General features: G+C 51.3%; 1 protein-coding gene across 4 annotated transcripts in view; it reads left to right on the top strand.

Annotated features, from left to right (window-relative positions):
• SZT2 (SZT2 subunit of KICSTOR complex) overlaps positions 1-15,475 on the top strand; it is a 54,537-nt gene that overhangs the window by 21,638 nt on the left and 17,424 nt on the right. For 2 of the 4 annotated variants that reach the window (XM_053950953.1, XM_053950952.1), the window contains exons 21-49: positions 467-580; positions 1,078-1,275; positions 1,397-1,509; positions 2,031-2,172; positions 2,674-2,832; positions 3,488-3,692; positions 3,909-4,021; positions 4,477-4,735; positions 6,064-6,229; positions 6,314-6,406; positions 6,585-6,666; positions 6,799-7,080; positions 7,438-7,576; positions 7,805-7,921; positions 8,039-8,102; positions 8,463-8,648; positions 8,717-9,058; positions 9,186-9,375; positions 9,772-9,846; positions 10,022-10,160; positions 10,397-10,514; positions 10,757-10,886; positions 10,990-11,142; positions 11,255-11,357; positions 11,732-11,849; positions 12,080-12,191; positions 12,595-12,713; positions 13,192-13,356; positions 13,956-14,040. In XM_053950953.1, the coding sequence (XP_053806928.1) occupies positions 467-580; positions 1,078-1,275; positions 1,397-1,509; positions 2,031-2,172; positions 2,674-2,832; positions 3,488-3,692; positions 3,909-4,021; positions 4,477-4,735; positions 6,064-6,229; positions 6,314-6,406; positions 6,585-6,666; positions 6,799-7,080; positions 7,438-7,576; positions 7,805-7,921; positions 8,039-8,102; positions 8,463-8,648; positions 8,717-9,058; positions 9,186-9,375; positions 9,772-9,846; positions 10,022-10,160; positions 10,397-10,514; positions 10,757-10,886; positions 10,990-11,142; positions 11,255-11,357; positions 11,732-11,849; positions 12,080-12,191; positions 12,595-12,713; positions 13,192-13,356; positions 13,956-14,040 (4,281 nt within the window). Of the gene's footprint in view, positions 1-466; positions 581-1,077; positions 1,276-1,396; positions 1,510-2,030; positions 2,173-2,673; positions 2,833-3,487; positions 3,693-3,908; positions 4,022-4,476; positions 4,736-6,063; positions 6,230-6,313; positions 6,407-6,584; positions 6,667-6,798; positions 7,081-7,437; positions 7,577-7,804; positions 7,922-8,038; positions 8,103-8,462; positions 8,649-8,716; positions 9,059-9,185; positions 9,376-9,771; positions 9,847-10,021; positions 10,161-10,393; positions 10,515-10,756; positions 10,887-10,989; positions 11,143-11,254; positions 11,358-11,731; positions 11,850-12,079; positions 12,192-12,594; positions 12,714-13,191; positions 13,357-13,955; positions 14,041-15,475 lie in introns of all 4 variants that reach the window. The other 2 variants (XM_053950951.1, XM_053950950.1) reach the window with 1 other exon arrangement.

The raw sequence follows: 15,475 nt of genomic DNA, 5'->3' as shown, positions 1-15,475 counted from the left end.
CCTAGCAAGCTTGATGCAACAAAGAAGAATCTAGGTCTTGAGCATCTCAGGGCCCATAGAAGGCAGAGCAGGTATTTTGACAACTTTATAGACTTTGATGGCTGTGGGTCACTTTGTTGCACTTATGCTAAGTTGGCAGGGAAATGGCTTCATCCTGGGAAGGCCAAAAAAGCATTGAGGCTTTCTGCCTAGGCTGGAGAGGTGACAAGGTGACCTTGCTTGAGCGGGGGGTTGGTCCAGGTGAGCTTTCCAATATCAACCATTCTGTAATTGTGTGAGAGGAGCTGACTTCAGGAGCAGGTGGAAGATGAGCTCATCTCTTCAGTGATAGGCCTGGTGTGCCTGTGCAAGTGCTTTCATAGAAGTTGTAAAGGATGTAAGGAGGAGCTCCTCTGTTCTCAGTTTCAAGTCACAGTTCCTAGAGCAGTTTGTGGAATGCTAGTGGTCCTGTTCATCTCTATTGCAGATCCAGACATGGGGCCTGGCTTTCGAGTGCATGAGATCCCATTCCAGTTCAACCTTATGAAACTCTTGCCCAGGTGCCAGCAGGTGGAAATGTTCTTTCTAATGCTGACAAAAGGTAGGTGCCTCTTCACCACCTGCCTCCCCTTGTCCTCCCTCCATGGCTGTGGACAGCCTGCTCCACATGCTTGTCTCCCTGGGCAGCAGCATGTGAGCACTGCCATGCTGCTTTTAGTAGCTCGGTGTTGTTCTTCCCAGCTCTGCAGCCCCAGGGCTGTCCAGCTATATTGCTGCCTTTCCTGGGATGATAATTTGCAAGAGCTGCTTTTAAAATTGTTGAACCTAGATAGTAGCTTTGTGGTGGTGGTTTCTTGTGTGTACCCCCAGCATCTCCACAACAGTTAGAGTAGCAGGGTGGGTCAGTGCAGGGTAACTAATGCTGCCAAAACTCCAGGGCCTCCTCAATACTATCCAAGTCAGTCTTGCAGAGGTGCTGGGGAAATTCCTGGCTATGTGGAAGAGTTGCTTTGCAAAGGGCTGTCTGCTGGGGTCCTGGGCAGATGGTGGCTACGGAGATGCTGTCTCTGAAGCTGCTATGGTTCTCTTTTGAAACAGAGAATGAGGAGGTGACCAAGGACTCTTCGTTTGTGCCCAATGAAATGCTGCTAAACCTCTTCCATGGCTGCCTTCAGCATGACCTCAGTGACCGGGAGATCCCCATGGCTGATGCTGATCATGTGGCTTTCATGGAGCAGGTTCTGCAACGGGATCGTGATGGCCATCAACCCCCCTTCACACTCCCTGTGATCAGAGGTACGGACCAGGAGTGTGGCAGTAGTCACACCAGGAGCAGTGAGGTTTTTCAGGAGCCTTGCTTTCAAGTCTCATCCTCAGTTGGGGTTTCTCAGATTGGTTTCTCTGTGCTCTATTTCAGAAGAAATCCTAAAAGCTTCTGGGACCCTGGAGCAGCAGGATGCTTCTGCATCCTATCATCTTGTTGGCAGTAATGGCACCAGGGATATCACTGGCTCCACAAGTACTCTGCAGGTACTGCTGTGCTGCTGTTCTTCTCCTGAGCCTCCTCAGAAACCAAGGCAGCAGTTGTTAAAGAGCAGGAGAGTTAAAAGGGCTGAGAAAGGCTGAAAGGCAGCTGTTCTTCCCCACCTTTGACAGCAGTTTAGGCTGTATTGTGTGGCTGAAGTCAAGCAGGAATCTAGAAGGTGTGTGGATAGTTGCATTCACTGTGGGCCAAACCTGTTACAGCAGCACTGGTACTGTGCTGCAGATTGTTCTGAAACCATGGGCACTCACTGCCTAGAGGTGAGAATCAGCTCCAGCAAAGCTGGCTAAGCATCTCCTAACTGTGGTGCTGTACTTCCTGCTGCCGCTCCCAGAATGGTGACTTCTAGAGCCAGGCTGCTCTGAGAATGTCTGGAGGTGACCAGGGTGGTTTCAGTGCTGTGCCAGCCAGCAGGCCTGGAAAAACTTGCTCTGTGTGGTTGCTACCTGCCTCAAGTTGAGCCTTTGCCATTTGCCATGCATTTATCCAACTTCTGCTCTTCCATCAGAGCCTTGGCAACACAGAGCTGCCTGAGGATGATGTGACGCTGAGTGACACGATGGGGCCCTTTCCCCCTCAATGGCGATGTTATGCCAAACTGGTCAACCCACAGCATGTGTTCCTGACCTTTCTGCCAGCCACCTTCTCAGGTGAGAGGTTCTGTTGTGGGGAGCAAGAGGAGGCAGCAGTCCTACACACCTCCTCAGGGAAACAGAAAAACCAGAATCAGCTCTTGTAGAGTGGAGAGAAAATTGAATAGCAGAGTTCATGCACAGTCTTTTTGCACCACATGGCCAGGAATAGAATAGTGCCTTTTCTCTCAGCATGTGGTGCTGCCCACATAGGGTTTTCAGGTGGGGGATGTGGTGTTGAGTTGTTTGCTAGCTGCATCTATTTGGACTGTTTTCCCAGTGGGGTTGTTAATGAATGGATGAAGGAGATTGCTAATGGGATGGTCTGGGAGAGTCCCTGCTTCTGGGCATTGGCACTGGTCTGGCTTCCACTGAGCCACTGGTGAAGGCTGCTAGGCTCAGGTGAAGCTGCTTCTACACACAAAGAGGTAGCAGGAAATCTGCTCTCTTGGGAATGTAGATTGAGAGGTTAAGCTGTTCTTGCTGGACAAAGGATGATTTTATTTCCTTTTCCTCCAGATGTACAGAAGCTGATGGCTTGTGGGTTGGACAAATCTCCAAAAGACGAGAGTCGATCTGGAGAAGATACCATGGGACCTGTCTGTGCAGAGCAAGTCAGGGCTGAAGAGGAGGATGCTGCAGTGCCATTGCCAACCCTCAGCATAACACCAGCTCATGGTACTGACAGCACCTTGTTAAAGTATTGGTATCCTTGCTATTCTTGAGCATTACTATTCTGTTGAGCAGATTAAAGCAGGAGAAGTAACAGGCTGCTGCAGCCTGTCAGCTCCTGCCTGGCAGTCAGCAGAGTCAGGACAAGAGGCACAGTGATGTTCATGGGGGCATGAAGGATTGTAATGCGAGTCGGGTGCCCATGGCCTAAGGTTGATTCCTTGTGGGCAAGGAGGTTGCAGGTAAGATAGAAGCTACTAGGAATGGCAGTAGTGGGCTGCACTGCAAAGTCAGTGACTCTCATTTCATGATCCAGACCGGCACTGTCAGCAGCACATTGTCTTAGGGAGAAGGGCACAGGTCTTGAGGTATATGGGATTTGATTGCACAGCCCCTAGGGCAGATCAGACATGCTCGCAGTGAGAATGAAGGGTTGTGCTGCTGCAGGAGGTAGTGATGGTGGTGATGAGCAGTCATGGCTGTAAAGGGGATCAAGGTGGCCAAAGCACTGAACTGAGTGGTTGGGTGCTGGGTGAGGATGAGTGGTGAGAAGCTTGAAAAAAAAATATCTAACTGTGGTGCTTCTGTGGGAGCTGTGATGTCTCAGACCAAGAAGTAGGAGCCATCAGAGGCCTTTATCTTAGAATTGTCACTTTTGCAGAAGTGAGCCAGGACCCTGGTGAGCAGAGTGGCCCCTCCCGGAGAGATGTGCACATCTCCTTCTGCCGCCAGAACTCGCAGTCTGAGCTGGGCGAGTGCCGCCGATTTCGCTGCCCCATTTACATCTACAGCTGCTCTCTGGAGCTGTTACGAGAGCAGCTTGTCAGCCCACGGGCACACCGTCCTCCTCGGGACATCTTTTTCAGGTAATGCCAACCATACTTGGTATCTAGACAAAAAACAGAAGAGTTTCCTTGACAGGAGGCTGGCTCTAGCCCTGTCTTCTTGGCTTGGCTTGGCCTCTCTGCCTTATAGCAGCCACTGCCTGTGCATGCCCTAGGCTCTGCTTTACTGGCACCAGAGCCATTTACAGTCTAAAATGTGCTTCATTGGTGCTAAAGGCTGTGGTTCCTCTTTTCAAGGTCCCAGTCTCTGGAACGTCCTCCAACTGCTGCCTGGCTAGACCACAAGCACAAGGAGTTGGTGACTTACTGCACGCTGCTGCAGGAGCACTCCCACCAGTGCTATGTGAAAGGTGAGCAGCAGCACAGTGGGACCTGTGGCAGGGTTGGGGTTGGACCCTGGATCTTCTTCTAAGAAAGCAATGTCTCATTTTCCTTGTGATCTTACTCCAAGCAAAGGGAGGAGCTGTGGGACTGATGTACCACCAAGAGGGATTTAAAGATGCCTCTGTGCATTCCCTATGGGTCTTACAGAGGCTGTTCTCAAACCTGTGAAGTGCTGTGAAGGAGCATTCATTCTTTCATGCCTTCCTCTCACCTTCAGGGTGACAGATGCCATGGGCACTCTGGTGTCACCCAAGCCCAGGCTAACATATAGCGTTAGGTGCCCTGGCTGCCTTCAGTCTCCCAGCACCAGTGCTGACTCCAGCTCTCTGCTGGGACTTGGTGGAGATCCATATGTAGCCACTGCCTGACTCCCACAACCTCACATCCTTGGGATGCCATGGGATGCTGTGTTTATCTCTAGGGCTGTTCAAGAGCCTTCAGCAGTCACACAGCATCAGCTCCCAGGACCTGCTTACTGCCATGGACTACTGTGAGGAGCTGCTCCAAGAGATTGATATCACCAACTTCCTGCTGACAGTGTGCAGCCATGTCCGCTCGTTCCGAGAGAGCCATCAGCATTTCCATACACACTCCAAGCCAGCCAGCTTCCAAGTGGGCAGCATAGACCAGGAAGAGGAACAGAGCTCTAGGGAACGAGGTGTCTTGGTTTCGGAGTCAAGGTAGGGACCCACCTCAGTCTTGCTTCTGTTCTTAGCATCGTGCCAGGACAAATCTTTTTTCAAGCAACTTTTTGTGCCTGCTAGAAGGAATGCTGTGGGACAGAGCCACACAGAGGAGCAGATACTTACAGTGAGATACCCACCTCGTATGGTGTCCACCAGGACCCTGTATTTTTTACAGTCTCTGGTGACATCCATCCTTTCTTTCTCTTGTAGTCTTGGCTCATTACTGTCCCATCTGGCCTGAGCTGGAGGGCAGTTTGTCTGCAAGACTAGTTTCGGGAGAAATTATGCATCTCCTGCTGCTTGACTCATTTGAATTTGTTGTTGACTCTGGTGTAAATGACAGCTTTGTTATCCTTTTCTAATGAATAAAGTGTCACTTTTAAAAATTAAAACTCTTGAAAAAATGCACAAGAGAAGCACCAAGGCAGAATTGAAATATGCTAAACTTCTGTCCTGTTCCTTAGGGTATTTATGAGGTTTGTATCTCCTCTGAAAACTTAAGGGAGAAAGAAGTGCTCTGCCTTAGTGTCTGTCAAAGAAACATTTAGGTCCTCTGCACAGTTCCTTTATATGAATTCACTAGCATTTGTTGGGAATCTCCAGTGCTATGTCATCTTATATTGTAAACCATTGAGGTGAGACTGTGACTTTGAAGAACATTCAGTGTTTAAAAAGTCAGGTGACTTCATGTGCTACTTTCCCCAAGAAAAACTGTGACAACTTTTTTTTTTTTTATGGGATGTTATAAAACACCTATCTGAATGCAAGTTGCATAAACTTTTACTGAAGAAAGTATAGCTTGTAACACATTGCACCCAGAACTGCCACCTGTATCACTAATTTGAGTACCAGGGGAGTGCTTTGACCAGTCAACATGCCACTCCCTAGATTGCTCTTCCTGAGTTTTAGGGACTAATTCTGTCATGGAATTGCTGAGTGAGCATGGGCCTGAGCTTTACTGTCCAGACACTGGGGAACTGACTTGGTGGTACTTGCTGTGAGGTGGCCTGGACTGACTGCTGGTAGTTCAGGTTGCTGCAGGCCTGTCCCTGTAGTCTGTGTGTCTGTTTCCCAGGCAGGGTTTGTAGTGTGGTGTACAGACATGGCAATATGATCAGCATAGTGAAACTACCTCAGGCCTGGCTTCAGACAGCATGAGCCCTTATCTGGGCACATGGATGGCTGCTGGGCTGTGGAGCTGTGGGTGTTCAGATTGTGTTGACACAGATGAGGTTTGTGGAGCTGGGATACTGTGATGGATAACACATAAAACTTGTCTTGTTTCTCGATCTGCCTGTCTGACCTGTCCACAATCCTGTCAGTGCTGAAATGGAAGACTACAGCGAGCAGGACTCCCATAACATTTCCAGCCCCACGGAGGAGCCAAAGAGCAGTGTGGGCACCAGCTGCTGTTCAGAATTTCCCCTCTCACTGCTGGAAATTGGACAGCCCTGCCAGGCACACCCAGACTTGCATAAAATTATCCAGGTGAGGAATGTGCAAGCTTGACCTAGCTTCAACAGGAGGGTGTAGAGTAGGATGTCTGCTTCATACTTGGGATTTCTCTTTTAGGAAAAATTCCTGGAAATTGGAAGTTTACATTTCAAGCCAGTGCCATCAAATCCTCACTATTTCTTCTACTGCCCACCATCAGCCAAGAAAGAGGTAGGCATGGGGCTGTCCTGGCAGGCACCTGATCCTTGTGGAGTAACTTTTCTTGGTGTCAAATATGGATTTGGGGCTGGCAGACCCATGGATAGACTTAGTCCCTGGAGCTCCCATCAACAACCTGATGTATTGCCTGGCATGGTTCTATTATGTGCCCTTTCTCTCTCCATCTCAGGAAGAGGCATCTCGGGATCAGGCAGACAGAAAAGGCAGTGAGGACATGGAGGGATCAGAGGCAGAAATGGCAGCTGAAGAAGGTAAAATTTGCTTGCTCTGTCTTGGAAAAGAAAATGCCTGTCCCTGTGGTGATGCCTTTCAGAGCTAGGTGTGTCTTGTTGGGTCTCTGGAGATGTGGACCTGGTTTGCTGACAGGGAACCTGTATCAACAGGAACTGTGTCTGGATGCTGCATTGCCACAGAGAGTGACCCAGAGCTGGAGGTGGAGTACCGTGAGAAGCTGGAGCATGAGTTCCCAGACACAGATTCCCTCTCAGACTCCAACACAGTGAACCAGGATGATGACTCCTTCAGCGTGCTGGGAGGGGACTCACTCAATGAGCAGGAGTTCCTGGAGCAGGAGATGCCCCCGCTCTTTGTGCACCTGACCTGCTCAGTGAAGCTGCGTAGCCAGCACAGCTCCATGCCTGTGCAGTCCCTGCCAACTTGTCTAGGTAAGAACAATTCTTGCTGGGAGGTTAAATGGCAGTAGGGCTTCTGTCAGGTCCCTGCTGGGTGAGCAGCCCCTGGAACAAGCATGCTGTGTCTTAAATGATCTCCCTGGGCCAGCCTTCCCTGTAAACACCCAGGGTATGCCATCATGAGACAAGGGCTTTTTCACCAGGTCTCCCACTTGCTGTGGGATTGGTCATGGAAGGTTGAAAGGATCATGGAAGATGATGGTGGCCTTTTTAAGCCTGTCCAGGTGTGTGTGACAGCCACCTCTTGCAGTCTCTGTACTTGCCACCAGGCTGGGTATGTGTGCAAGCAGAGATATTTGTTGCTTGAGTCCCTTTGTGATCTCTCTGCAGGGGAAGTTCTGGGCTGCCTGGAAAGCTGTCAGGGCTTGAACACCATTGACTTGGGGGACCTCTGCGTGACCCTGGACATCTTTGTGTTGACACTGCCCCTGGAGATAGAAGTTGTGAACACAGACATCCTCCACAACAGGTAGGTGGAAAGAGGCCCAGTCACCCACCCTCTGCCTGCCCTAGCTGGACAGTCATTCTTGGCTCATCTCCAGGTACTGAAACTTACAATTCTTCTTCTCACAGAGCCTTAAGAAAACTGAAATATTTTTTAGACAGGCTCACCTTCTATAGAGATCCCTTTTCTGCTGTCTGTGTCTGTTTATCCTCTCTGGCTCCAACACTCAGGCTGCTCTCTCTCCTGTGACAGATGCACCTCAGAGAGCAGCGTGTCCTTCACGCGCTCTCCAGGGCAGCCGTCCTCTTTCCGCTCGGATGAGGATATCATGCACAACCTGGAACGGCTCCCATCCACTGGAGATGAGAGGTATGGCACTGCAGGGGTACCAAGCCCCTCACTGGCTCCTTTTACTGCCTGCGAGCTGCACTGCAGTAGCTGCACCAATGAGAAGGACTGTTTGATTCTTTGTCTCCTCTCTCCTAGGCACCCTGCCCTTTCCAACCTCCCTGGAGTGCACAGGCAGGCTATTGAAGCCACCATGAATGAGGTAAGCCAGATTTGCCTCCCTGCTTCTAGCTAGAGCACTCAACTGCTGTTCCACACTTCCTAGCCTGCTCCAAGCTGCAACCTGTCAGCTGAACTGACTGTTAGGCTTTACTGGTGTCACATAGGCTGTTAGCCTTGTGGTTCCCAAAAGTGTGGGATTACCCTGAGAAAACTCTTGCTGCAGTTGGAGGGGGCCAGACAGAGCTGTCTTCTAAAGGCCTTTTATTAGGTACATTCAGGAGATGAGGGATGTGGGTGATGAGAGAGACTGCCTTCATCCTGTTGGGGCTTGGGTGAGACCTGGGGGAGGCTTGCAAATGTGGGTCACCTGGATGTTGCTCTGTGTCCTTGCTCTGCTCAGATTCGCTGGCTCCTGGATGATGAGATTGTGTCAGCGCTGCGTCACTCGCAGGTCATCAGCACCTCCATCCTGCACAGGGTGGCCACCCACATCTATAACTCCAAGGGCCGGCCCAGCTGCCACAGCGAGGTGGTGCTGCTCCAGTTTGTCTTTGGGCCTGAGCACTCTCTGGAGAAGTTCAAGGAGGTAAAGAGAAAGCCCAGAGGCAGCATCATGTTTTGCTAGCAGGATGCTTATTCTTCTCTGTGTTTTAGGAGTTCAGAAGAATGGCTCTGCCGGGCTACATGCTGAATGCAGAAGGCAACGACTACCACTATATCTCCATCAGCCGCCTGCACTCCAGGAGGACTGCTCCAGACCCTTCAGGGACACCCTGCTTGCAGCAGCCAGCTGGAGGGGGCACCAGGACAGGCCTGGGCCAGGCAGGCCAGGAGGGGACCAGTGAAACAGAAGCAGAAGGCTCCGAGCTGTCACACAACACAAGCTGTGTCCTCCCAGAAGAAGGCCAGGGTCTCTGGGAGTGGCCAGAGAGTGAGACACGCATTGTGCCGGACACAGGAAACCCTGCAGGTGGAGGCAGCCACACACAGAATGAGGTGAGAAGCACTGAACTATCTGTTGGTGAAAAGCTGTGTGACACTGATAACAGAATGTAGAAGGATGATGGGATTTTTTTTCAGTGCCTGTTTTTCTGGTCATTTTTGTGACCTTGGCTTTATGCAGACTCCAGGAGATATGCTGAGACTTGATCAAAGCAGAGCACCAGGCCAGGACTCCATGGAAGAGGCAGTTCCAGAGACAACCATACAGTCGTTGCCATCATCATCCTCTGAAAAGGGAAACAGCGAGAAATCACCACTGGTGACACCATCTGCAGCAAGCCTGTCTGAGTCGGTAACACAGGGCAGGGAAGGTAGGAGCTGCAGTGTGGGCAGGATGTACCTTGACATCAGAAAATTTTAAGGGAAGAGGCCAGTTCTGGCTGTGACATACATAATATAACTGCTACTCCTGTTCCTGTCCCTAAATACCTGCATTGGTACCTAGGACTTTGGCTCTTCCTTGCCAGGGTGCTGGCAATTCAGTGCTTAACAGTACCCAAGATACTAGGCTCTGCTGCTGCGCTGATATCCCTAATGACATGCAGTTCCTGGTGACTTCAGTAATGGCTGTGAGAGCCCCATTCCCCAGCACTGCCTCCCCGTGGCCAGCACAGCCTGATTGTCCTGTGGCATGATGTTTCTCCAGTGGATGGGGCATGTGATGGGGCTTAGCAAGTGCTTTCATGGTCAAACGCCTCTTTTTTCAGGCTCCAGCAGGCAGCGTCCCAGCCGTGTGCAGAGCCTCGTGTCAAGCCAGGGCAGCATGGACTCTGACCATCTGGGTGAGTCTGCTGGGGCAGGGGGGATGACAGTGTGTGGTGGCATGGATAGTGACACACAGGGTGGGTCTGTGTGCCTGGGCTGGGTGAGTCCTGAGGGCAGGGTTTGTGAGTGGCTGCCCTGCCCAGGGACGAGGTGTTTTGCCAGGCCTAGGGCTGAAGAGAGGCTACGTTGCAGGTTATGATGGGGGAAGCAGTGACTCGGAGTATGAGGAGGCGTTAATGAGCGACCAGGAGCCCAGGTGTCCCCTTATGCCGGATTTCTGGCTCATCATAAAAATCCATCAGGACCGAGTGGAGGTCTACTACCACACACGGTAAGGAGAGTCCCCTCTCTGACCACTGCCTCTCTGCACTCTGACCTTGTTGCCACTCACTCATCTCTGGATAGAATCTCCTCCCTGCCCAGTGGATGGGAAATTGCAGGACTAGATTGGTGCTCTATAAGGGGGAAACTGCCATCCTTTCCCACTGTGTTCCTGCTCCCAGCTTCCAGTGACGGGCACTGTCCACGTGCCCTGCTGACCCCATCCTCCCTTTATTCATAAAGCAGCCTGAGTGTGGAGAAGGCAGCATCAGCAGAGACAGAAGAGGAGCAGCCAGGGGAGTGCCAGAGTCTCAACCAGGTGGTAGTGAAGAAGATCAGTGAAATCTGCAGGGTTGTCAATCAGGTAATAAATCTTAAGAGGGTGCTAACAGAGCTGCCAGTGATTAGATGGCTTAGATCCGAAGGGACCTCTGGAGGTTGTCTAGTCTGGGCTCAGCTCAGAGGAGGGCCTGGGGACCCAGTTCAGCTGGTGGAGTCCCAGCTTGGGGAGTCACAGGAAAAGGGACTCAGTCTGTCCCTGAACACTTCTTGCTGTCTTCTGTGGCTGTGCAAGCAACAGAATCAATCTTTCTTCATCCTTTGCAGCGCTTGCTGCTGCAGGACCTGCATGACAGCCACATATGCAACTCATTACTGGTGGCAGAAAGTGAGGAGGACATCTGGAAGAGTGAAACACCCTATACTTCGTACAGGCAGCGTGTGATGCCCACAGATGGTATGGATATTCTCTTAGCCATGCCTCAGCTGCAGTGCTACAGAGATGCCTAAGATGTTAACTTCCATGCTATGGCCCCAGCTATGTCCTGTGTTCTTTACAGATTACTCTGTAGAGGAGAGCTACCAGCCCCGGGACTACCTGGCTGCCACCATGCAGTTCATGCCAGGGCACTTTGCTTGTGGGGTGGTGTGGAGCACACTCATCCACGTGCATTCACGCCTCAAGATGGGCCCCAACATGGGGGTCTCACGAGGTATGTACAGCCCAGATTCCTCCCGTTTGGCGTGTCGGGAGTCCAGCTGCTGGCTGGATTGGCACTCCACAGAAGGGTATGTGGGATAGCTAATGTCCCACATTCCCCACAGCTATCCAGGCGCTTCGCTCGGTGCTCAACGCCTTCTCTGTGGTGAACAGGAAGAATATGTTTGTCTACCAGGAACGTGCCACTAAATCTGTTTTCTACCTCCGGTAAGAAGCCAGCGTGACTTGTTGGCCTGTTGGCCTTGCTATGTGTGTTACACAGACTGAGAGCTCCTTGGGAGAGAAAGTGTCTGCCCAGCCTCAGGGACCGTGTTGTGACCCATGCAGCAAATATCTGATTTCTGATGAGTCAGTCACATCAAGCAAGGCCCATCTTGCTCTCCTGGTGCTAAGCCTTTACATGGGAGGAAAAATTATGGCTTTTTTGAGGGAGCCAGAGAGCAGTTTCTGCACAAATTCCATATTCTAAGGATTAGTCCCCACAAAGTGTGCAGGGGAGAGCAAGGAAGATATGGATCTCATGTGGTTGTACGATGCTGTCATCCTTGGGAATGGAGGCTGACATGTCTTTCTGTATTCAGGCTGACTGAAACCACCCACAGTGGGAAGGTGTGGGAAGCAGAGAGCAGCCTTAGTGCATCATGTCGCTCACTGGCACTGACACGCAGCCAAGAGCCCATTTACACTGAGGATCTAATGGTGAGTCTGCTGCTCTCTGTGAGTGGATGTGGGTGCTCATGGTCACAGGAATGGAGAGAACTCAGTAGTTCCAGCAACCTGGATTTTATGTGGGGTAAAACTTACACTGTAGATCTGTGGAGTGGGGCAGCAGTGGGTGGGGTCTGCCTGACCCTGCTGACAGCCTGGGACAATGATAGATCTAGAATTCATATGAAACTACTTCCACATGGCTGTTTTTGTTTCTCCAGGGTTCTCGTTCCTCTCTGGACACTGCCTCATGCCGTAGTGTGGACTCTGCCCGCCCTGTGGGACAGATAGACAGACACATCCAGCTGATGGTCCATGGTGTTGCCCCAGCAGGTATGTGTTATAGCACCTGGCAGCAGAGGAACAAAGCTGGGCTCCCTGCCCTCTTCACTTGAAGAGAGGAATCTCCTTCCTGAGCAAATAGTTCTTCCTTAGCCCAGAGCTGCTCTCTGTTCTGTGTGGGTGAGAATATAAGGAAAGGATCCATAGCCCACAATGAAACCTCCTGCAGACCTTGTGCAGGCGTGCATTTGTCTTTGCCTACTGCACCAACAGTCTCCTGTGATCATAAACCCATAGAAAAATATGTCTGAAGAAATTGATGGTGGGGAAAGTCAGGTTCCCTGTGGGAAGTGAGTGTGAGGATGGTACATGCTGAACAGGGAGGGAGAGGTGGCTGTAGTCATTCTTACTGGATGGGGTGAAAAAGCTGCTTTTACCTCTGCTCACTTGTCAGGGCCTGAGATCACAGATGAGCTGGTGAAGGTGCTGCGCAGACGCCTGGATGAGGCCACCCTGGATATCATCACCGTCATGCTGGTGCGGAACTGCAAGCTGACCCCAGCAGATGTGGAGGTACCTCACTGGCTAATCTTCTCTCTTCATCCCAGAGCACTTTCCTACATTTTGACCTGTCTTGGCTGCTCCTGCCCCAAGGAAAACCAGGGCAGTTTGTTACATCCTGTTCCCCTGCTCCAGTGCTTGGTCAGGCTAGCATTCACTGAGGTATATACCATGTGGGTACCAGGGTAGCTGGGAGATTCCCTCTGCTGGGTTTGCAGCACGGTGGGACTTCCCTGTGCCTCCTTCCCACACCTTGGAATGAATGTCTGCCTGCATCTTGGGGCTGTCCTGGGCAGGGCCAGGAGTTGGACTTTGATGATCCTTGTCCCATCTAATTCAGGATATTCTATAATCTGTCTCAGGGCACTGTCTAGGGTTCTGCCCACCACACTTCCCCCTTTCCAGAGCCAACTGGCATAATTTTTATCAGTATTAGAGCCCCAGAGCAGCCTGCTAGTCCCAGCTGGGTTTTAAAGCCTCCTGTGTGCAGTTTATCCAGCCCCCCGGGACGCCGCCCACAGAGGTCCTGCAGTTCTCCCTGCCGCCCTCAGCCCTGCCCTGGCTGCACGCCGTGGCCTATTACCTGCGCCAGAACCTGCTCATCTTCCTGCACACCCCCAAGTACACCGACAGCAACGTGGAGCACCACTTCAAGGTGAGGAGGGCTGGGGATGGGACAGAGGTCTGCCCAGCTTCTAGCTGCTGCTGGGGGCGTTTGTTGGGGCAGCTCTGACACCATGTTGCCAGCTCTGCCATGGAGGGTGAGGGGGAAACTGACACCAGCTCCTAAGGCCTGGAGGAGTTCTACAGGTCTGAGCACATCCAGACATGCCCAGACAGGCCATGCCTTCATGACAGGCAGTTGCTGTGCAAAAAGCAGCAACTATAAAGCTCGTGCCCACAGTCATCTCCCAGGAGCATGGAAGAAGACTCCTTTTCAAAGCTGAACTTGGCTCCTTGCATGGCTCCCTCAGATCTAAGGACTGAAACATCAGTATTAATAAAAATTTGGGAGTAGCTACCCACTCCTTAGCATGGCCGTAGTAAAGACAGATACGTAGTGCCACATAACTCTGTGTGAACTGTAAGGGGTTCCTTCACCCCAGCAGTTGTGAAGGCTGTGTTGGCAAGTATTTTGAGGAGATTTGGATTTGATTCTAGAGGTTTGGGGATGAGCTCTGCATATACACGAGTCTCCTTCCACTTAAGGCAAGTTCTCTAATCTTTGTCAGTATTCTTCCTTGTTCTCCTTAGCACTACTTCAACCACAATGGGAGCATCCCTGACCAGGATCTCTATTTGTACAACAAGCCAGGTGGCCAAGGCACTGGTGGAAAAGGTATTGTGCTCACTTCTTCTGAAACAGGGTATGGGGCTGTGTGCTGGGGAGGTGGTCCCCATGCTAGAGAGCTATGAGTGACTGAGCAGGGTCAGTGCTGGGGAGTGTGTTCCTCCATGGCTGGAAGGTGGGTAAGGTGTGTGCCTAAGGGACTGCACACCTCTGCATGTGTGGCAGTGCAAACTAATTCCTCCCACAGAGCAACTTGCTAAGCTTGATCTATTGCTGCAGGAAGCAGCTCTAGACACGAGACCTCAGTGTGGGCACAGAGGCTCCATGGGGCTGGAGGTGGGAGCAGTTGTGGCAGAAGCCTTGCTGCAGAGGGAAATCTGGGTGCATGTAACTGAGTGTGGGCTGTGTGGGCAATGTCTTTGCTTTTTTCTCTAGACTGCTGGAGAGGGGATTGAATAGGGCCCACCCTGCAGCAGGTTGTCATGTCCATGTTTTATCCAGGCCGTGTGGTCTGTCACCTGGCCATGGTGTGTCTTGTGCCCCTCGTGCACTGTTTGAATGTTCTTCTGTTATGTAGGTACCATGTCGGACCTTGTGCAGCACCTCTTTCCACTCTCTCACTTCCAAGGTAGCACCTGTGGCTCCAAGTATTACTCCAGCTCCTTTTCCCATGCAGCTCTCTGGTCCCAGCTGTTCTTGTTTTCCTTGTGTTGTGGCTTCTGCTCTGACTCCTCTGTGTGTTTGTGTGTGTGTATGTATGTCTATTGAGCTGAGCCCTCTTTCTTGCTAGCTGGATAAAGGAGCAAACAGAACCTGTTGCCCTGAGGTGGCAGCTCAGTGATTTTCAGCTGCTGAGGGTCCATTTGATGCCCTCTTAGCTTACAAGCAGTGAACTCCAGAATCCTGCATCTTTTTTCCCACAGGTCCAAACAGGCATCTCTTCCCTGAGGAAAACAGGAGTCCTGATGTTTCAAATGTCATTGATGCTCCAGGGTGTAGCACCATCATTCTCCCAGTGACTGTGTCATGGAGTGAGGTGTTCCCTTGCTTAGCAAAGAGCTGGGGTGGCCAGGCACTATTAGATGTGTGCTTTGTAATTCAGTGAGCCTGGGCCAGAGGGGGCTCAGAGTCCCCCACAGATGGGAGATAACAGTTCTCCAGCACCCCACTTCCAGTGCACCAGGCAGTAAGACCCTTAGCAGTTCTTGCTGATGTACCTCATTCTATAGCTCCAGAACTCAGATTTTAAGCTTCTAAGATGTTGTTTTTTTTTTTTTAACCTGTAGTTTAGTGGTTTGATTTCAGCTTCTCCATGCTCCTGGAAGGCTTGTTCCCTGTGACATGGAGGAGAGCCTTTCTGCTCATTGGGCAGGAGCAGGCTGCTGACCTGGCCTGCTTGGATTGTGGTCAGTTGTTCTCATGTCCTCAGCTCAGACAGACTGAAGCAGAGCAGAGGTACAGGAATGGATGTGTGATAGGGAAA

Source organism: Vidua chalybeata, chromosome 9, assembly GCF_026979565.1.
Source record: "Vidua chalybeata isolate OUT-0048 chromosome 9, bVidCha1 merged haplotype, whole genome shotgun sequence".
NCBI lineage: Eukaryota > Metazoa > Chordata > Aves > Passeriformes > Viduidae > Vidua > Vidua chalybeata.
This window is presented reverse-complemented; position numbering and strand designations above follow the sequence as displayed.